Source organism: Microplitis mediator, chromosome 6, assembly GCF_029852145.1.
Source record: "Microplitis mediator isolate UGA2020A chromosome 6, iyMicMedi2.1, whole genome shotgun sequence".
NCBI lineage: Eukaryota > Metazoa > Arthropoda > Insecta > Hymenoptera > Braconidae > Microplitis > Microplitis mediator.
The window spans coordinates 23,247,234-23,269,010 of record NC_079974.1 but is presented as its reverse complement, the minus strand read 5'-3'; the positions used below and the strand labels follow the sequence as shown (position 1 = coordinate 23,269,010).

Genomic DNA, 21,777 nt, shown 5'->3' with positions numbered 1-21,777 from the left:
CCCGCGTTCGCGCGCCATCTTTTAGCAACCAAAAGAACCCTCACATCACAGAACACTTGAGTAATGTCACTCTTCTACCATCAGTTCTCGGGTTATCTCTTTCTCCTGATCTCCCTCATTCCAGTTGGCTTTGGCTTTTGGCTTCAGTTTTCAGTCAGATCCTGAACTCTCCAAAGTTGCCGCGTGTTTTGTCTTAAATAAAATTATCTAAATTAATTAATAATCGTATTTAAGTTAATAAATTAATCAAAATGTCTATTCAGCCGCATAGTAAAAAACGTGTTTGCTATTATTATGACAGTGAGTGTTTTTTTATTTAAATTTAATCTCTAAATCTTAACCCAACAACGTGACGCTTTACCCCGCAGTAGTTTTTTTACTCTTCGTATTTTTACTTTATTTATTATTTTAAATCATCCATAAGTTCACTACGTCATCAAATACTCATATTTTAAATAAAAATAGTATAAGAATTTATGTAAAATGATTTTTTTATCCAGTGATACTGTTTTGCTACCGTTAAGCCGAGAGATTCGTCGGTTTATTGAAAAGCGCGACCGTAGTTTGCAAAAGACGCCATGAGTACGTGACCGTAGTGATAAATTAAATCTCTCGCGTTAACTTTACAAAAACAATATATTTTATGATAAATCATGTTCATATTTTTTATTACTTGATCTTATTCTATTATTAAGATAAGATTCAATGTTTATTTATTATTATTTTTATTTTTTTTGTTTGCCGTCATTATTATTTATTTAAAAAAAAATCGCGTCCTCCCTCACATTATTCTATAAACTCTATCGAAATTAAAATAACCTCCAATTTTTTTTATTTTTATTATTTAGCAAATTTTTTTAGAGTTGATTTTAATTTTTTTTTTTTTTTTATTAATAATAAATTAATTTATGAGTCTGAGTGTAGCAGACGTCAGACAATTTTTAAATTATAAATAAATAGAGTAAATAATTTAATTAAAAAAAAATACTCATTTAGAGAATTCAAAAATTAATAAGTGCATTTTTTTAAAATATTTTTTTCAAATTATTTACTCCATTATAATTTTAAATTTGTTTGATGTCTGCTACATTCACACTCGTATTAATTTACTTTAAAAAATGGAGTAAATTTATTATACAAATTAATTACTAAATAATAATTTATAGCTGATAATTAATATTTTTAATTGATTAATTTGGAGTTATTTTAATTTATTAATTTGTAATTTAATATTTTCGCGCGTAAAATATTAAAAAAAAATTCAATCTAATTCTAGGTGACATTGGAAATTATTATTACGGGCAAGGTCACCCGATGAAGCCGCACAGAATACGCATGACCCACAACTTGCTGTTGAACTACGGGCTCTACAGGAAAATGGAGATCTACCGGCCGCACAAAGCGACAGCCGACGAGATGACCAAATTCCACAGCGACGAGTACATTCGATTTCTACGGTCGATTCGCCCCGACAATATGTCTGAGTACAACAAACAGATGCAGAGGTTCAATGTGGGGGAAGATTGTCCAGTCTTCGATGGTCTCTACGAGTTCTGCCAGTTGTCCGCCGGTGGGTCAGTGGCCGCGGCCGTCAAGTTGAACAAAATGGCTTCAGAAATTTGTATCAACTGGGGCGGAGGTCTCCATCACGCCAAGAAGAGCGAAGCTTCCGGGTTCTGTTACGTCAACGACATTGTCTTGGGTATCCTGGAGCTTCTTAAGTACCACCAGCGTGTTCTGTACATTGATATCGATGTCCATCACGGGGATGGAGTAGAAGAAGCTTTCTACACAACTGACCGAGTGATGACGGTGTCTTTCCACAAGTACGGCGAGTACTTCCCCGGCACTGGTGACCTGAGAGACATCGGAGCGGGTAAAGGGAAATATTACGCCGTCAATATTCCCCTTCGCGACGGCATGGATGACGACAGCTACGAGTCCATCTTCGTTCCAATAATTTCAAAAGTAATGGAAACCTTCCAACCTTCTGCGGTGGTCCTGCAATGCGGAGCCGACTCTTTAACCGGCGACCGGCTTGGATGCTTCAACCTCACAGTCCGCGGTCATGGTAAATGCGTTGAATTTGTAAAGAAATACAACCTCCCATTCTTGATGGTCGGCGGGGGCGGATACACCATCAGAAATGTGTCAAGATGTTGGACATACGAGACTTCGGTTGCTCTCGGATGCGAAATCGCAAATGAACTTCCTTACAACGACTACTTTGAATATTTTGGACCCGATTTTAAACTCCACATCAGTCCGTCCAATATGGGCAACCAAAATACAATTGAGTACTTGGAGAAAATAAAGACTCGTTTGTTTGAAAATCTTCGGATGCTTCCGCATGCTCCTGGTGTCCAAGTCCAGGCGATTCCCGAAGACGGCGCCAACATTGAAGACTCCGAAGCTGAAGAGAAGGTTAATCCTGATGAAAGACTGCCTCAGCGGGACATCGACAAGAGGATCCAGCATGATAACGAGTACAGTGATAGTGAAGACGAAGGAGAGGGCGGGCGCAGAGACAACAGATCTTTCAAGGGTGCGAGGAAGAGGCCAAGGCTCGAAAAAGGACAGGAGCCCATGGAGACTGATATCAAAAAAGAGGATGATATTAAGAATGAAGCTAAAGGTATAATTTATATTTAGTTAATTAAGTTTTTAATTGATTTAATTAATTAGTAGTTGGTCTAATAAATGAATAAAAATTTTTACAGATGAAAAGGATGAAAAAAACAACATATTGAACGAGGAGACGAAGAAGGAGTCAACTAATCCTTGATAGTAAAGCAGCTCCAAGGCTGGATAAATTCATAAAATTTAATTTATTAATTAATTAATTAATAAAAATAATACTATAAATTATTATATCAGTGATTTCTATTTATAATTAAGTAACATCTATACTTATGTCAGGTACTTTACTTGCTACTACGAACACTTGATTTTGTAAATCGAAATTAAGTAAACATATGTCGCGTTAATTAATTAATCAATCAATCAAATCACTCCACATATGTCTACTTGAATAAATAAATTGATTAATTATAGTAATTAATATTAATTAATAGTTGCAATAATGAAATGTTCGTGGCGAGCGATTAAGTCCGCTGACTACAATCTGATGATTAAATTTTAAAAGTTAATAATTAATATTACGATAAGTAAGTCGTCTAGTTAATTTAAAGAGTGACTAAGTATTTACCAATGGACTTGATAATTTTTATATTATTTCAATAAATTTTATACGCAGGTTATTTTTTGTAAATACATAATTGCTGATAGTTACTTTTGCCGATAGGTAATAATTCGATTACCGATTATGTCTAAGTAACTTTTTTTTATTCGTCATTTTTTTCCAGCTAAATTTGTTGTGTCTCCTAATTATTGTTTAGCTTATTGTGTAAATAAAGCGGTAAATGTATTTTATTTTTTTTTCATTATTAAGTTGCGAATTCAAAAGACTTGATCAAGTTTTAAGTTTATTGTAATTAAATTTATAACTCGAATTAATTTTTAAAAATTTATATAAATAAATGATAATACCATAAAATAATTTATTATTTTTATTTAATTATCTCTGATTGGTGGGTTTTAATATTTAAATAAAATTCATTTTAAATTATGGGCAAATTTTATATATTTTTATGAGTGTCAATGTAGCAGACATCAGACAAATTTAAAATTATGAAAAAATAGAGTAAATAATTTTAAAAATAATATTTATAAAAAATGCACATTAATTTTTTTAATGCGCATTTTTAAAAAATTTTATTTTATTAATTATTTACTATATTTATTTATAATTTTAAATATGTCTGATGACTGCTACATTCGCACTCATATATATATATTTTTATTACTGTCACATATGACTGAGTGTTACTTCATTTAATTAATTAATTGATTAAATTTTCTAAATTTAGTATTTGGGACTTGAGACGGAAAAGAGGCAGAGAAAATTTCCTCGGATTAAATAATTTCCGATAATCGAATTTTTTTGCGCATGTCTTGTAATTATCTTAGAAATTTTCGAATCATATTTAATTAATTGTCTCAAAATGTCGGGGATCAGGAATTCAAAATGATCCTGAAGTAAGCAAACAATTAACAATTTTTTGAATAAGAAAAAAAAATTTTAATTTGTATATTAAGAAAATAGAAAAAAACCATAGGTGACATTTTGTAAAACTTTTTTTTATAATTTATAATTTTGAAAAAAATCATTAAACATCGGCTGACTTCAGTATCGTTAATTAAAATTATTATAATTTATTTAATTTGAATTTTTTTTTCGCGGCAAGATGGCAGCACTGATACGTTTTGCTGGACGGCTGCAGTTCATTTCAGAAATTACTCGCAAACGGTCGGCTCGGCATCAGTGGAAGTTCAAATAGTTTTTGGTGTCGTTAAAAAAAGTTTTTAATTATAAATTATTATTTCAAGTGATTAATTATGTGATAAAAAAAGTGTGTGAGTGATAATAGTGATTAATTAAATGTGTAAAGTGATTATTTTATTTTTTTTCGTGATCAGTAAAAGTGTTGAGCAGCGGCCATTTTGAGCGGGAGCTTGAATTTTGAATTTCACCGGTCGGTAAGTCGGTTTTTAAAAATTTTATGTTAAGTCATACATTTTCGCGATCATAAATTTATAAATGATCTAGATTTATTAAAAAAATTTTATTCAATCTAACGTTAGTATTAAATTTAATGAGTGTCAATTTTAAAACGTCTGACATTTTTTTTAGTGTCAGTACTAATTAATTTTGATTAATATTAAATTTATAATCTTATAAATTAAATTAATTGTGGACTGAAGTTCAAATAATTGATGGCTCGAACCCAAAAAAAAATGACGATAAAGTTAGCAGACATTTAAAAATTTTTGGATTTTTTTTAACAAAAAATAAATATCAAAAAAAATATTTTGAAAAATTGCACGTATAGTTTATGAAATTTCTGACGTGTGCATTTTTTTAGAAATATTTTTTTTTCATTATTTATCTGTTAAAAAAAATTTTTTAAATTTCACATGTCTGCTAACTTTACTATCATTAAAATTTATGATACTGAAGTTAGCCGACGTCAAATAATTTTTGGTTTTTTTTTAAATATAAATAACAAAAAAAAAAAATTTTTGAAAAATTGCACATATAGTTTTTTGAATTTTCTACAAGTGCATTTTTTTATTTTTTTTTTTTCTCATAAATTTTTTGTGATAAAAAAATCCTAAAATTATAAACTGTCTGTTAACTTCAGGATCATTAAAATTTTATTATTTAAAAATACAGAATGAATTTTTATTTAAATGCATTACAAAAATATATATTTGATATAAAAATAATTATTCAGAGTAGGCAGGTAATAATTTTCCAGCGCATTCTCCAAATCCAACTTTGTAATCATCTCCAACGCAATATCCGCGAATTATAACTTCGTCATTGTCTTGAAGGAATTTTCTTGTACTTCCGTCTTGCATTGATACAGGCATGGTTCCTTTCCATGACAACTCCAGCATGGATCCGAATGAATCAGCAGTCTACAGTAATAATTAATAATTAATTACAGTCAATAATTGACAATTAGCATTCATATAAATTAATTATATGAACTTACTTCGCCGCTTATTGTACCGGATGCCATCAGATCTCCAGGGTTGATATTACATCCTGTTACCGTGTGATGGGCAAGTTGCTGCTGAGGTGTCCAGTACATGTATTTGTAGTTACTACGCGACACTGTGGTGACAACTCCTTTAGGTGCTGGAATTTAAGGCCATTGAGAAATTAATTAATTAATTAATTAATTAATTAATTAATTAATTAATTAATTAATTAGAATCGTTCGAATAATTTGAAATGAAAATACTTTTGATGTCGACTTCAAGTTTTATATCAAAGTTACAGAAATTACTGTGCTGGAGATATTCAAAAGGTTTTGGATCCTGGTCCATGTTAGGAACTTTGAAAGGTTCCAGAGCTTCCATAGTTACGACCCATGGTGAAATAGTTGTCCCGAAATTTTTTGCACCAAATGGACCCAAGGGCACGTACTCCCACTTCTGGATGTCTCTTGCTGGAATTTTTGAATAAATCATCTAAATTTTATGTAAGCGAGCAGTCAGTTGATTGGTTGAAAATTTACCGCTCCAGTCGTTCATCAAAACCATTCCAAAAATATGCTCGTAAGCTTTCGTAGCGGGGATTGAATCCCCGAGATTAGTCGGAGGTCCACCGACGAAAAACGCAACTTCTAGTTCGAAGTCCATCAGCTTCGAGGTTCCGTAGACTGGGGCTTGACCTTCCACGGGAGCAGTTTGTCCTCGAGGACGACGCAGTGGAGTTCCTGATACTACTACTGAACTTGCGCGACCGTGATAACCCACTGGCAAATATTTCCTACCAAAAAATCTGATTATCAGTAATTTATTAATTTAAAAAAAAATTGGTAATTTATTATTCGGGTACCAGTTTGGCATCAAAGCGTTTTCTTTCCCCCGGAACATGATTCCAACATTAGTAGCATGATGAATTGATGAATAAAAGTCCGTGTAATCTCCTATTTTTGCTGGCAAATGCATCGTCGCTGATTCTAGTTTGACAAAAGCTCTGAAATTAAATTTCAAGTTAGAACATAATTTTATTTCTTGTAATTACCGTTGGTTGAAACCAAATAATTGGCATTTTTTGAATCCCTGGGTCTAATTGAGGGTAATAATAAAATATGGAAGGCTTTGGATTATTAACTGTGAGGTAAAAATAAAATTTACTTGGATCTCAGAGGCTCTTCTTGAAGTTTCGTGTTTGAGGGAGACAACAAATTCTGAATAGTCGATCTTGCTTCGAGCCAAGCGGGTCTTCCGAGTGACATAAAGTCATTGAGACAATCCTGTCGAAAGACTTGTTGCTTCCCAGATAACAGAGGTCCGGTAAATAAGTGGGATATCGCAAACAAATCGAGTATTTGATCACCAATCGCCACTCCGACATGTTTCTGTGACTGAAATAAATTAAGAAAAAAAAATAATTTGAAAATCCCGCGGTTTAATTTTTACCGGCGAAAATATTTTTTACCATCACCCGGTTCCCAAATCCTTCATTATTAAGGACAGCTCAGCTGTTAGTTTTTTTTTATTTTCTTAATCAAAGGCAGTAATTTGATAAAAAAATTAATCAATTACGATTTGATTATTTTTTAAATAAAAAAATACTAGCATAGATGAATTTATAATTTAGCCATAACCTCTGCCTTCAATGATCCAAGGATATAAATTATCGGATAAATATAAATACACAATTATAAAAATATGTAATTTTTGAACGAGTAGTAAAATCGTTACCTGGTCAGACGTAGAAAAAACTCCGTACGGCAAATTTTCAATGGGAAACTCGCAGTCTCGTGAATAATTGATAAAAGACTTCATTATTTATTCTTGAGCAGTTGCAGCACCGTCGCGTACAATATCGCGGCGTAGATTAAAACGAATCCACGAACCGCTGAAAAGTTACTAGTGATCCCGGCGCTATCGAGGTCGACTAGCTCGTTGATTATTCACATGTTTATTAGTTTTAAAATTATCAAAACGTGTTTTACCGTAAAACTGGTTACTTTTAATATAAAAACAAAAATTACTATTTTATTTTAATTAATTGAAGTTTAAAATTTAAATAATTGTTTTTTCTTAGATGCAGATAAAATCCCTGATTAAACGACTGAATTCGACCGAATTAAACATTTTAATTCTGTTATATTCTGTCGAATTCTGCAAAACAGAATTCAACTGAATTGAAAATTTGAATTTGAATTAAACAAAATAAAACCGATTTAAAAATTTCAAATTCGTTTTAATTCAGTTTGATTCGGATTCAGAACCAGAAATTGGAGAATTATTTTCGAATTAAACCGAATCGAATTATTTAAATTCGTTTTAATTTGGACAAATTCTGGTTTTCCTGCCGAATTAGACAGAATTCATTTTTGAGTTAGGTACCGAATTAACAGAATTTATCTGAATTAAAAATTTAATTTTGTTTAATTCGATCGAATTCAGTTGTTTAATCAGGGAATCACATAAAGTACTGAAGTTAAAAAATATTTTGAGTGCCCTGATTAAACAACTGAATTCGACCGAATTAAAAATTTTAATTCTGTTATATTCTGTCGAATTCTGCAAAACAGAATTCAACTGAATTGAAAATTTGAATTTGAATTAAACAGAATAAAACCGATTTAAAATATTCAAATTCGTTTTAATTCAGTTTAATTCGGATTCAGAACCAGAAATTGGAGAATTAATCAGAATTAAACCGAATAGAATGATTTAAATTCGTTTTAATTTGGACAAATTCTGGTTTTCCTGCCGAATTATACAGGATTTATTTTTAAGTTAGGTACAGAATTAACAGAATTTATCTGAATTAAATAGAATTAAAAATTTAATTCTGTTTAATTCGATCGATTTCAGTTGATCAGGGTGTCTGAGCGTCTTCTCTATGGGTCGATCGGTTATTTATTTATTTTTTTTTCATTCTACCAATTGATTATCATCCCACATTATTTTTTAGGCTTTTTCGATGTCAATAATAGAAAATACTGAAAAGATTTTTACCAAAGTTTGGAAATTAATAAATAAAAAAATACAAGAGGAAATACTTTTTATTAGGATAACAGCATTTTATTTGAATATTCACATACAGGATAATATTTAGGCAATTTAAACGATTATAATTACTACAACAATAATAATAAATATATCAACTAAAATTAACAATCAATCAACAAAATTTAAAAAGTCCGTCTTATACATTTTATAATCTCGTTGCACTTGTGACGGAAACAAATTTAAAATTTCTAATCAATTAATCAAACGGCACTAACATTTAATTATCAGCGGGTGGAAGACGTATGATTTTGTCGTTTTATTTATTAACATTTTTGTTAAATTAAATTAGCAAGCTCACTAATATTATGCTCACCGCTTTGAATATTATATTTAAGTCCTACCATAAATTACAATGACAATGATTTAACGAAAGATGTTAGTGTATATACAAGATGAAATTTCAATTAAGGGCGTCCTCAGACAGTGCCTCCTACTTTTTGAAAATATTCAATGACTTCCAAGTGTCATGACCGTAATTTAATTTTATTAATTAATTGAAAAAAGTCAAATTATTAATTGAAAAAGATGACATAGTTAGGGGAGGGTGGGGCAAAGTGGGCCCCGTAAGCTAGAAATGGGATTATCTTTACTTTTTTTTACTCGTTACACTACTTTATATGCCCTTGTTTGTTATTTAACATTGATAAGCTGTGTCCATTAAAATTGAAAAATCGAAAATTAGGGGCAAAGTGGGCCCCCATCTAAAAAAATTGTGTGAGACAAATTTATTGCTCGTTTTACTTTTTTTAAATTCTTCACTTTGAAAATGTTATGAATAAGCTGTGTTCATAATAAATTACGAATTTTAAAATATGGGGCAAAGTGGGCAAAAATGGGTAAGCCATAAATAAGCTAATAAGTAATAAATGAATAGTCGTAAAAAAATAAAGGTGACTTATTATGAGCCTCGTTCATAAAAAATTTCAGTGTGCTCACTTTGCTCTCAAATTTTAGGGGGGCCCACTTTGCCCAAAAATATTGGAAGCTTTCCGAATTTTAGGGGGGCCTACTTTGCCCTAAGGGGCCCACTTTGCCCCACCCTCCCCTACAATTTTTCCGAGATATAGAGTAGAGGTACCGTTTTTGGCCACTTTAGGGCCAGTAAAAATTTAAATAAAATAGTTTGTAAAAGACCAAATAACATAATCAATTTTTTAAAATATCTTTGAAGATATTTCGATCCCGCTATTAAAATGAAAATTTTATTTTACACTTTTTTATTAATTAAAATAAAGGATTAAATGTCGAAAAGTGGAGCAGTGGCCACAAATGGTACCTCTACCCTAGATTTAAAAAAATAATTTACTGCTGTTACCAGTTGGGAGTAATAATGAAAGGCAGATATGATCTGACTGAACATAAAATTAAATAAAAATGATGACCATTTTGCATCACTAGCGGGAAGTTAATCGAAATTCAAATAAATGTCAGACTAAAAAATTCGAAATTTTAAATTATGACAAGAAAATTTTATTAAAATTTCGTTTTACCCCTAACTGATAAAAGCAGTAAATATTTTTTTTTAAATCTATACCTCTGAAAGTGTCCGTTGTCCTTTTTTTAATTAATGCTCTAGTTCTTTTTTAATTAATTAATAAAATTCAAATACGGCCATGACAGTTCAAGATCGTTGAATATTTTTGAAAAGTAGGGGACATTGTTTGAGAAAGCTCTTAAATAAAATAATAATTTTTAATTGGAAATAATAATATAAATATTTTTAAAATATATTCTCAATAACAGTAACTTTATACAGATTTATTTTAAGTTGATAGACATAAACTAGTTTGGGAAAAATAGTAACGCTTCTGACTAATGAATCGATCATTAGTCAATAAAATAGTTTTCACAATTCAACGGGAGATATTATTTTGTTTGTCATTAATATTATACCTTTTGTCGGTTAATTTAATTAATTGTCAATCTAAAAATACACCACGTTCATTTTAATAAATAATATTTTTAAATATATACTTTTTTATATTATTTAAATAATGCGTTGCATTTTCTACACTGGACGTACATTTTCTCAACTTTAAATACTGCATAGTTTTTTTTTATTCTCGTATTTATTTTAATTATTTATCAGATCTGAATTGACGCCGATATTTTTATTGCCCTTCTACACATGCGCGTTTTTTAAAATTATTTATTTATTTTTTTCTAAAGGGTATATATTGTTTATACGCAAACGTATAATACATAAATACATATTCATTTGTATTTATAATTTATATTAATATATATATATATATATTTTTTTTTTTCATTACATCTATAAATAATTTTTATTGAACTTAGTCATTATTTGCTGATGGTCATTAAATAATGTCGAGTAAAATCTATATATTTTCGAATTTATTATTTTTAAATCTTTTTTCCATAATTCTCGAAAAAAAAAGAAAATTTGTTTTTATTAAAATATTGACTGTTTTTTTTGCTAATTATTATTAATTAAATTAAATAATATAAATAAGTCATTTAAATTTAAAAAGCATGTACTTTCATGGTTTTGTATATTTTTTTTTTAATTTTATAATTTTCATGCTAAATATACTTTTCGTTAGTTATTAATTTTTTTTTTCTTTTAATATTTCACTTTAGCAGATCCGAATTACGGTAAACTAGCGCAATTTACCGTAAATTACCGCAAAATACGGGATTTTACCGCAAAAGAGACAAATTACGATAATTTAGGTAAAATCCCGCTTTTTACGGCGAATTTATCTTAAAATTGCGGCAACTCATCGTAAAATTTGCGGCAATACTGCGATATTTACCGTAAAATGCCGTAATTTACTGTATTCAGATGAATTGCCGTAATTTACCGAAACATGCGGCAATTTTTCGTAAAATTGCGCCAACTCAACGTAAAATTTGCGGCAATAGTGCGATATTTACCGTAAAATGCCGTAATTTACCGTAAAATGCGGCAATTTATCGTAAAATTTGCGGCAATATTGCGATATTTACCGTAAAATGCCGTAATTTACCGTATTCAGATGAACTGCAGTAATTTACCGTAAAATGCGGCAATTTTTTGAAAAACTGCGGCAACTCAACGTAAAATTTGCGGCAATACTGCGATATTCACCGTAAAATGCCGTAATTTACCGTAAAATGCGGCAATTTATCGTAAAATTTGCGGCAATACTGCGATATTTACCGTAAAATGCCGTAATTTCCTGTATTCAGATGAATTGCCGTAATTTACCGTAAAATGCGGCAATTTTTCGTAAAATTGCGGCAACTCAACGTAAAATTTGCGGCAATACTGCGATATTTACCGTAAAAATACCGTAATTTACCGCATTCAGATGAATTGACGTAAATTTCCGTAAAGTTTAGTAATTAACGGCAAATTCGAAGTAAATTACGGCATTTTGCGGTAAAATACGGGAATTTACCGTAATTCGGATCCGCTCGGGCGTCAAATTAATAATATTAATTTTAAAAATAAAATATGGCTCCAAACTATTTGCGTTATTTCTAAAAAAAAGAAAAGGAAAAAAAAATTAAACGAAGAGTAATGAAACCCACGATTCTTACAGTCCCTTCTAATATTCTTTTAACACTTATCCCCTTTATCTTTAAAATATTTATCTCGATATTTATCTGCCATAAAATATTTATTTTCCGAGCCAGCTCGCGTACAATTCCTTGCATTATTTCAATTCATAAACAATTCCGTCGTGATTTATAATTAAATAGTTAAATACTTTGCATTAATCTCCATATATTTTAATATATATTTATAATATTTTATTTATTTATTTATATTTGGATATGCTGAGTCGCTTAAAAATCTAGTCATGTCCACTTTCAATTAAGACCAACGTTTGTCAATAAATTATATATTTTTATATGATTTGGTTATAATTTAACAGTTTCTTTTAAGTATTTACTAAATTTGGTAAAGTGACAAGTGCATTGACAGTCTTTGGCAAAGCAGTTTAAGTTTATAAGACCGTCGGTACACTTGGACACCTTACGAGAGATTCATATGTCTTGATTCAATATTCATGGTTGCCTCGTGGTATCAATAGTCAGATTGTAATTTAAAATTATAAGCGTGATTTTAAATGATAGTAATAATAAAACAATAACTTCTGAGGTGACAGCTTAGAGATCGTGGCCAAGTCGATCCATTTCAGCGAGTAGGAAATCGATGTCAGCTTCCGTTACTGCAGCACTCGATATTATGTTACGGAAGAAATTTGGTCTGCGGTCGTCTGGCTGGTAGCCAACCATCAATGTACCGGATTCCATCATTCTGTTCTTTAGAATGGGACAGATCTGCAGAAAAATAATAAATTTCCCAGTTAAATTTTTTTTGTTGTCACTCGAAGTGATCGGAGACTGAAAAAATAAATTCTGACCTCGCCGAGAATTTTTTCCCTCTCAGGACTGTGTGGCATGTTTCGTACCCGTGTTGGCAAGTACCAGAAACAGACATTGACCAGTTCTGGTTCTAGGATCAGGTAGAATCTATCAGACATTTGCTTAATGCGCTTGACCATATATTCACTCAGTTCCATCAGTTTGTCGATCAGTTTTTCGAAGCCCTCGGTACCCTAAAATATTATTTGTTATTATCAAAATTTCGGTTTGTTGTTTGCTGGGCTTGGATTTAGAACTGAAGGTACCTTGGCACGCCATTGCAACCACAATTTAAAAATGTCATTGTGACGACCACATTGGATTACTTTGTCACCAGTGTCGTATCTAACATCGTAGAGTTTGTCTGTCATGAATAAATATTCAGCAGACATTTGGTTACAGCTGATCAAAAGACCCTTTAATGAGATAATTATTGCCATCATTTAGTAAATTAACAGCAAAGTTGTGTAAAAAGAACGTAAATTTAATTAAAACCTATAATTTTTCACTGCATTGATTTCGAGATACAGAACAGTTACAAAATCGCGAATAAGGATGTTATTGATATGAGTTTCGAATTTATCTGCTACTATTTTGTGAAGGAGGGGTAAAATTGACCGAAACTAGTCTATTTGAGCGATTAGATTGAAACCAAGGTGCCTTGCAACCACAATTTAAAAATGTCATTGTGACGACCACATTGGATTACTTTGTCACCAGTGTCGTATCTAACATCGTAGAGTTTGTCTGTCATGAATAAATATTCAGCAGACATTTGGTTACAGCTGATCAAAAGACCCTTTAATGAGATAATTATTGCCATCATTTAGTAAATTAACAGCAAAGTTGTGTGAAAAGAACGTAAATTTAATTAAAACCTATAATTTTTCACTGCATTGATTTCGAGATACAGAACAGTTACAAAATCGCGAATAAGGATGTTATTGATATGAGTTTAGAATTTATCTGCTAATATTTTGTGAAGGAGGGGTAAAATTGACCGAAACTAGTCTATTTGAGCGATTAGATTGAAACCAAGGTGTCTAAAATATAAGATAAATGGGAGAATAAAAAATGATCAGGCGGTGATAGAGCTCGGTATCATCCGTTGATAGTCCAGTCTGAAATAGATAGGTGTTATATATGGATCCGGACATGATTGAATGGCTAAAAGGGTGGGCCGTGTGTCAAAGTGATATATAATAGGCTAAAGTGAAGTTCTGCGATTCGCTTGCGCATCGCGGAAATGTTGTCTGAGTTCCGGTCGATATCGCACGTCCTCGTGTTTAGTTATCCCAACTCTGACACATGCGCACCGGAAATAGAACCAAAGACAAATATCTATATATATATGCATAAATACATGCACACCCACGGAGGGTTCTCCTCACTAACTACTTTCACTGTATATATATTTATACAAGTTTATTATTATCAGTTTTCATAATGGCGGGTTTTGTTTATCGAATTTCCGCCATTTCGGGACACCTACACTCGCAATCTATTAATCAATAAATTATTCGCTGAATTAATTGTTAATATTTAACATATATATATATATATATATATATATTAGAGTGTCTCAAAAAATCGACTTTTTTTTTTTTCTTGAAGAACATTGAAAAATCGACAGAGTATCTCTAGACAAAGACCCTGTTAAAATATGAGACCTTAGTATTAATATTTAAAGGTGGCGATTCACGATTTTCTATTTTCCATTTAAATAACATGGGAAAAAAAAATTTTAATTTTGGAATTTTATACCTCGGCGATGGCTTATTGAACAGATAAGTTCAGGATATGTTTTTGTAGGAAATTGAACGCTCTACAAAAAAAGTCTCTTATCATTTTTTGATAAATCCATCTGTTCAAAAGTTATTGGAGCTCGAAGTCAAGTTAGAGTAAATTTCGAGATCTTTTTACTTTTCCGGCGAAACTATCGGACTTATCATAAAATGTCATGAGATCTTTTTTGTAGACAATTTTATTTCCTACAAATTATCATTGATAAATTTTTTTCAAATTCTGCATTGTTTTCTAGTTATTTTCATTTTAATGCCAAGCTCTTAAAATCGATCAGAACACTACTTTTTTAGGAGCTTGGCATTAAAATGGAAATAACTAGAAAAAAATGCAGAATTTGAAAAAAATTTATCAACAATAATTTGTAGGAAATAAAATTGTCTACAAAAAAGATCTCATGACATTTTATGATAAGTCCGATAATTTCGCCGGAAAAGTAAAAAGATCTCGAAATTTACTCTAACTTGACTTCGAGCTCCAATAACTTTTGAACAGATGGATTTATCAAAAAATGATAAGAGACTTTTTTTGTAGAGCGTTCAATTCCCTACAAAAATATATCCTGAACTTATCTGTTCAATAAGCCATCGCCGAGGTATAAAATTCCAAAATTAAAATTTTTTTTTTCCCATGTTATTTAAATGGAAAATAGAAAATCGTGAATCGCCACCTTTAAATATTAATATTAAGGTCTCATATTTTAACAGGGTCTTTGTCTAGAGATACTCTGTCGATTTTCTAATGTTCTTCAAGAAAAAATAAAAAGTCGATTTTTTGAGACACTCTAATATATATATATACTAGATATTTATTATTATTATTTCTCTTGTTATTGATGACTTGCCTTTTTTTCATGACAATGATGCGAAAAATAGTGTAGTGTAAAAAATTGCGTATCGCAATAAACGACTCGCCCCCGTAATTTCTTGTGAAAGAAAAAAATATTTTTTGGGGTTTGTGTAACAGCCGGCGAGTGGAATTTTAATATCTTCGGGGCGCGTAGGTGAGTGTGTGTGTGTGTGTGTGCGAGTCTGCTGGGGGTGAGTTAGCAATAACTACGACGTGCCGTAGCATAGGGTCGAATGTAACCCTCTAAAGCATCCATAGCTCCAGTCAGTCAGTATTCTCGGTAACATATGTTATCTCTTAGTTTAATTAAATTCCACTGTAGTGTCCCGTACCCTGTGTAGTTTACGACCTTCCTTCGCGATACTTGAAGTCCATCGTGTTTACGTCATCAACCCCTTGCCGCAAAATAGATTTATCAAGATATTTCAATAATATTTGTTATTTATGAACGTCATTTAGTTTTCATCCATCAAAATTTGCTGCGGTAGTCTACTCAGTACCCGACCGGTTAGCGGAAGGTCAGCGGTTCGATTCCCGGTCAGGGTTTTTTATTTTTATAAAATGAAAAATCATTAGTCTCAGAAATAAAAAAAAATCTTGATAATGTTTTTAAATAATTATGGACTTACATCTTCTTTGAAGTGGATTGTTGAGCATTGCAGTAGAGCACCCATCAATTTATGAGGATTCCAGGTTACGGAGTCAGCTCTGGAATAGAAAAAAAAAATTAGTGATTTGAATAGGGGAAGGGGGGGGGCAAAATGGGCCCCTTAAGAAAAAAATTTTCAAATCCTCAGTTTTTTTTACTTGTATTACTTTTTTTTACTCCCTCGCTAAGTATTTGACGTTAATTTGTTCTGTCCATTAAAAATAAAAAATTAAAAAATGTGGGGCAAAATGGGCCCCCCTCAAAAAATTTTTATAATGCGAGTTTTTCAGCTTGTTTCACTTTTTTTTCCTTCTGCTGAGTTTTTGGTGTTAATTTGCTGTGTCTATGAAAATTAAAAAATCCTGAAAAGTTGGGAAAACGGGCCCCCAACAAAACTCAATGTATGTTTGTCGCTTGTTTTGTGTTTTGAAACTTTTTGCTGTGTGTTTAGTATAAAAAAGAGTTGATAGTGAAAATTTGGACCTAAAAATAACTTAATTTCATTACTTGATTGCTTATATTTTAATTATTTTCGATTTTATAGAATAAATTGTTTTTGAAAAAAATAATAGTTAGTAATGCTGTTGAACTCGTGACCTAGTTTGCCTCTTATCATAATTCTTTAATCATATCTGTTAAAAAAATTTTAGGAACCCGTTTGGCTAAAAAATGTTCGTAGGTTTTCAAAGTCTAGACAGCCCATTTTACCCCCTCCCCCCAACACTTTTCATGTTAAAAATTTTGAGGGGACCATTTTGCCTCAGTGGCCCATTTTGCCTCAATGTCCCATTTTGCCCCTTCCCCGCCCCAAACACTTTTCATGTTAAAAACTTTGGGGGCCCGTTTTGCCCCGCCCCCTTTCCCTATGGCCATTATTGAATTATTGAATCAATTAGCGATAGGTAATTAGCGTCCGTGGGTGTGGGTGATATATATCAGCAGTGTGGCCTTTGGGGTTGACACCTATATTCGATTCTGAATGCCACGGCTGCATGAGGTAATAGGGCCGAGGTCGAGGGTAAGAACAACTAAATGCGTCAGATTCAGCTCTACGTATAACATTAATCATTTCTCCCGCTCGGCTGTTATATTAAATGACGTTTAAATTTATTCGAGCGTTTAAAATTTTTCGCTTGAGGCTCCGATTTATGGCGCCACGTGATTCCGAGGGATAGTTATTAAAAGTAACTATGATTTATTTTAATTAAAAATTGTTAAATTTTAATCAGACGAAAATGGGCCAGTGGATTCGGGATTAGAGATAGAGATGGGATGAACACGGAGTGTCTGTGACATTAATAGTTGGTTTTTTTAAATGAGGATGCCGAAGAGTAACTAATGGTATGTGACTGGAAATGACGTGAAAGTTGAACGAGCCACTTCAAGTCTCGTGCAGTTGTGTGTACTCTGCTCTGCTATATTCTAGATACTGATGTTATATCTGCCAGTGAACGAGCGTTAAAGGGCCAGCGATTGGACATCCTTGTCACTTGCCGTAAATCAATTACACTTATCATCATTCATGATATCAAATATTATTATCGTAACAATAAACGTCCGTAAATAATTTCGACTTTTTTTCTTTCGAGTCATGGTTGGGAAAATTTATAGAAATTGAAAAAAAGTATAGACTATTATTCGGAAAATTTTGTAAAAAAAACTTGGGGGATTTTTAAAAAGCTGCGACAGCTTCAAAAATTTTCCCAGACTTCGCTACTAAAAAAAACTTGGAATAATTAATAAAATTGATTTTCTATTTGAAATTACATAAAAAATTTAGATTAGAGAGAATTTGAAATTTTTCGTCATAGAACCGATAAATAAAAAAAGTATAGACTATTATTCGGAAAATTTCGTAAAAAAAATTTGGGAGATTTTTAAAAAGCTGCGACAGCTTCAAAAATTTTCCCAGACTTCGCTACTAAAAAAAACTTGGAATCAATTAATAAAATTGATTTTCTAATTTGAAATTACAAAAAAAATTTATATTAGAGAGAATTTGTAATTTTTCGTCATAAAACTGATAAATTGTTCGACATTTTTTTTCTAATTCAATTTTCTCCATAATTCAAAAAGCGAAAAAATATTGAAAAGTAGCAAAAACGAACGGGTGAAGTCTTGACTCGGTTCTACTTTGATTGAATATGCATACATTTTTTTTTTTTTTTAAATAATAATAGAGAATATAGAAATTATTGTTGTAAAAAAAAATAATTAATGTTTGTTTTAAAAAAGTTTTTATTTGTGACATGGTTTTCTTAGACAATAAAAGAGTTTGTAAAGAAAAGTACACAGAGTAGTACGGAGGAATGAAGATAATAGAGAATGAGCTCTATTATTTTGAGGACAATTGGTGCAGTAAGAGGAAGGATAAAATAAATGATAATAAAAGAAAGCGAACCTTGAACTTTTAGATTTATAAAAAAATTTTCTTTGCTCTTTTAACTGGCGTCTCGTGTAATAATCATCGCTCGACTTTATCGCGAGCATGCAGAGTACAGAGTACAGAGTATGAGCGTAAAATAAAAAACATAATGAAAAATAAGAGCATAAAAGCTGCTTGTGTGTGTGTGTGTGATGTCTGTAAATATATCTGTGGGAGAAAGAGAGCAGGAAGAAGGAAATAGGAAGGAGAGCTTGACGTGTCCTTTGTCGGAGTTTAATCCAGCGTTGTCGGGGACCAGGGCTTTATTTCAGGCTCACTACTCACTACTCGGTACTTCACCGGCTCCACAGGACGGCCAGAGCGTCAATAAGAGGAGATTCCTGTTCTGCAAATGCGCTTCGGGGAACCGATCCAGCTGTTGCTCCTGCCCGCGGATATTTCAACTTTATCTTTATCCGACTCCCCTGCTGTCTCTCACTTTACATTTTTTCACTCATTCTTATCGCGCTGTTTCCTCGGGTTCCCATTTTAATCAAAATTCACAGAAAGTTTCACGTTTTTTATGTACAAAACTCGTCGATATTTTATTATAAATTTATAAAGTTTTTTATTTATTTGCAATTCGAGTTAAAATTATTTTTTTACAAAAACAATTAATGAGGAAAATTTGAATTACTTTTAAATAACTACCCCTTTAAGGGGGATGGTCACTGTGAAATTTCAAAAAAAAAATTTTTTTTTTTTTTTTATTAAATCAAAGTGTAGATGTTTAAAAATATGTATCTAAAGTTTTATATGAAAATTCCGAATATTTTTCGAGTTATAGTCATTTTTGTGACAGCGCGTCAACTGACCGCTGCATCGACTAAAAACTTTAAACGCATTTTTCTCGAAACTACTTTTTTTGAACTGGTGGCATCTGTAATTTGCATAAATATCAACCGATTCGCAACTTTTTTTTTTGCCGTATTCGTCTATTCAGTAGCTAAAGTTGCACTTAGGGGATTTTGAAAATTTTGATTTTTAAGATTTTTTAGGGCTGTTTGAATCCAAAAAAATGAGAAAAAATAACGAAAAAATTTTTAATATGTCGCCATTTTTTTTCAAATCCAAATTTTCAAAATCCCCTATGTGCAACGATAACCACATGCATACAGATTACAACGCCGTTTGGTTTTTTTGTTTCTGATAATCCGTTTTTGAGTTAGAGATGACACCGTGGTGGGGGAAATTTTTTTGTTGCTCCACAAAAATGCTTATAACTTTGTAACAACATGATATTTTTTAATGAAAATTTAGGAGAATTATCTTCAATGTATACTTTAGAAAACAAAAAAACCCGATCCCCAAATTCCATTATTATTCCAGTCAAAAAAATTCCTGAAAATCACCTATTTTTTCGATCCTCACAGTGGCTATCCCCCTTAATTGTGCAAAAACAATTTGAGTAAAATTTTAAATTATGATTTCATAAATCGCAGGCTAAAAACAATTCTTATTAAAAAAAAAATAAAAAAATCTCAGCATAGTCTAGTCGAAATAGTTCTCGTGGGAGTAATCATACACTTTTCTTTACCAAGTGTCTGTGTGCGTAGAATTCCATGTAAGGCCAGAGAACAGATGCGCTTGGATGCAAATCGTGGATTAATCTCCGCAGTCCCCGGGAAGCAGACGAGACAAACCACCCCCGTGTGTCTAAACATCTACATTCTGCACCCTACATTAAGGTCCACAATGCACAATGTACAGCTAACATGTTGTAGTACCGTAAGATAGTAAATGTGACCCCCAAGTGATATGTGCTCAAGGGTTGCCAGTGTCGGCACTCGCCTGCCAACAGTCACTCATTTTTATTTTACTCTTTACACTGTACTCTGTATTCTGTACTTGTACTCCTACATAAAAATTACAATACTCATTTTCTTTCACTTCTTCCAATTACTTTAGCAAAACATTTTCACAAAATCCCTTAATTTTATTCTTAAAAAAAGTAACATAGGGGAGATCGGGGCAAGACGGCCCACCTAAGCCGGTTATTATTATTTGTGGCTTTTAACCATCAAGTCGATTTACTCTTGTCCAACTTGAACTCAATTCATCAAAATTTTGGTGAAGCTCCTGAAAAAAAATTTTTTTTTTTGGGACAAGACGGCCCCCTCCGAAAAAAAAATGAAAAAAAAAATTTTTTTTTTTTAATTGTAAAAAAATTTCCCGCGTAACAAATGTTTATATTTTCCTCTTTAACAACTGTATTTACTTTAATATTACTCGAAATAACCTTTTTTGATATAATACGAGTCATTTTTTCACTTCTGTAGAAAATTGATTATTGGTTTTTTTAACTTTTTCAAATGCTCTATTTTAATCCAAATCCATATAATTAACCAAAAAATGATATTTCTATTAAATTAATCATGACTAGGTTATAATACTATGAAATACATTTTCTTTTAGAATTTTTGAGTGGTTCATTTTGCTCCAAGTTTCACGTATCGGGCTAAAAATGAGTAAATAATCTAAATTTGTGATAATCAAAAGAAAACAAGAAAAAAAAATTTTTGGTTAATTTTTGAGGTGGGCCTTCTTGCCCCAGGTGGGCCGTCTTGCCCCGGTCTCCCCTACCAACTTTCTGAGTAATTTAGACTTCGACTTTAAAAAATATTGTTTTTATGGTTTAAAGTGATTGTATTAAGGATTATGTTGAAAGTGAATAGTAATGCTAAGTAATTTTTATACGAAAATACATTTAAGTACTAAAACGCGTCAATTTATCGATTTCGGTGGCGATAAGCCCAGTAAAAGCTGCTGCCTCGACTAGGGAATAGTGTGTGTGTGTGTGTGTTTTTTCTGAAGGACTCCATCAAACTAAGCCCCAATAAACTATAAAACTTGAGGATTAACTCTCCCTGGGTGTGGGATCCCCAGTCTATAGTCTATAGTCTAGAGTCTGTGTCTATAGTCCAGAGTCGATAGTCTATTTCCCAAGTCCCGGTGGAGAATCCCGAGCTCGTGCATCATCTGGAGCCGTTACTTTGGCTCATGT

At 31.7% G+C, this 21,777-nt stretch overlaps 4 protein-coding genes across 4 annotated transcripts in view; 1 reads left to right on the top strand and 3 right to left on the bottom strand.

The window, feature by feature from the left end:
* LOC130669281 (myosin-2 essential light chain) overlaps positions 1-21,777 on the bottom strand; it is a 137,550-nt gene that overhangs the window by 33,234 nt on the left and 82,539 nt on the right. The gene's annotated exons all lie outside the window — the stretch shown is intronic.
* LOC130669270 (histone deacetylase HDAC1) lies at positions 109-2,871 on the top strand. The gene is made up of 3 exons (XM_057472047.1): positions 109-300; positions 1,277-2,635; positions 2,721-2,871. Exons 1-3 carry the CDS (start codon positions 252-254, stop codon positions 2,783-2,785), a joined length of 1,473 nt encoding a protein of 490 aa, XP_057328030.1. The 5' UTR covers positions 109-251; the 3' UTR covers positions 2,786-2,871.
* Positions 5,230-7,500, bottom strand: LOC130669271 (fumarylacetoacetase). The gene is made up of 7 exons (XM_057472048.1): positions 7,345-7,500; positions 6,775-7,004; positions 6,473-6,613; positions 6,150-6,403; positions 5,874-6,080; positions 5,622-5,767; positions 5,230-5,544 (listed from the first exon to the last, which is right to left on the bottom strand). Exons 1-7 carry the CDS (start codon positions 7,426-7,428, stop codon positions 5,350-5,352), a joined length of 1,257 nt encoding a protein of 418 aa, XP_057328031.1. The 5' UTR covers positions 7,429-7,500; the 3' UTR covers positions 5,230-5,349.
* Positions 8,658-21,777, bottom strand: part of LOC130669282 (glutamate decarboxylase) — a 29,934-nt gene continuing 16,814 nt past the window's right edge. Inside the window, exons 8-11 of the mRNA XM_057472068.1 lie at positions 16,329-16,407; positions 13,314-13,463; positions 13,047-13,241; positions 8,658-12,963 (exon numbers count right to left, since the gene is read on the bottom strand). Coding sequence (XP_057328051.1) covers positions 12,790-12,963; positions 13,047-13,241; positions 13,314-13,463; positions 16,329-16,407 — 598 coding nt within the window. The 3' untranslated portion in view covers positions 8,658-12,789. The remainder of the gene's footprint in view (positions 12,964-13,046; positions 13,242-13,313; positions 13,464-16,328; positions 16,408-21,777) is intronic.

What these genes read in the sequence shown, in the direction of transcription:
- LOC130669271 (XM_057472048.1), bottom strand. Translation starts at nt 7,428, where the DNA reads ATGAAGTCTTTTATCAATTATTCACGAGACTGCGAGTTTCCCATTGAA. An exon ending in GAAGAGCCTCTGAGATCCAA is followed by an intron (nt 6,614 to 6,774) that starts GTAAATTTTATT and finishes ATTTAATTTCAG; the next exon opens with AGCTTTTGTCAAACTAGAAT. An exon ending in CCGGTACAATAAGCGGCGAA is followed by an intron (nt 5,545 to 5,621) that starts GTAAGTTCATAT and finishes TTATTACTGTAG; the next exon opens with ACTGCTGATTCATTCGGATC.
- LOC130669270 (XM_057472047.1), top strand. Translation starts at nt 252, where the DNA reads ATGTCTATTCAGCCGCATAGTAAAAAACGTGTTTGCTATTATTATGAC. An exon ending in TGTTTGCTATTATTATGACA is followed by an intron (nt 301 to 1,276) that starts GTGAGTGTTTTT and finishes ATCTAATTCTAG; the next exon opens with GTGACATTGGAAATTATTAT. An exon ending in TATTAAGAATGAAGCTAAAG is followed by an intron (nt 2,636 to 2,720) that starts GTATAATTTATA and finishes AAATTTTTACAG; the next exon opens with ATGAAAAGGATGAAAAAAAC.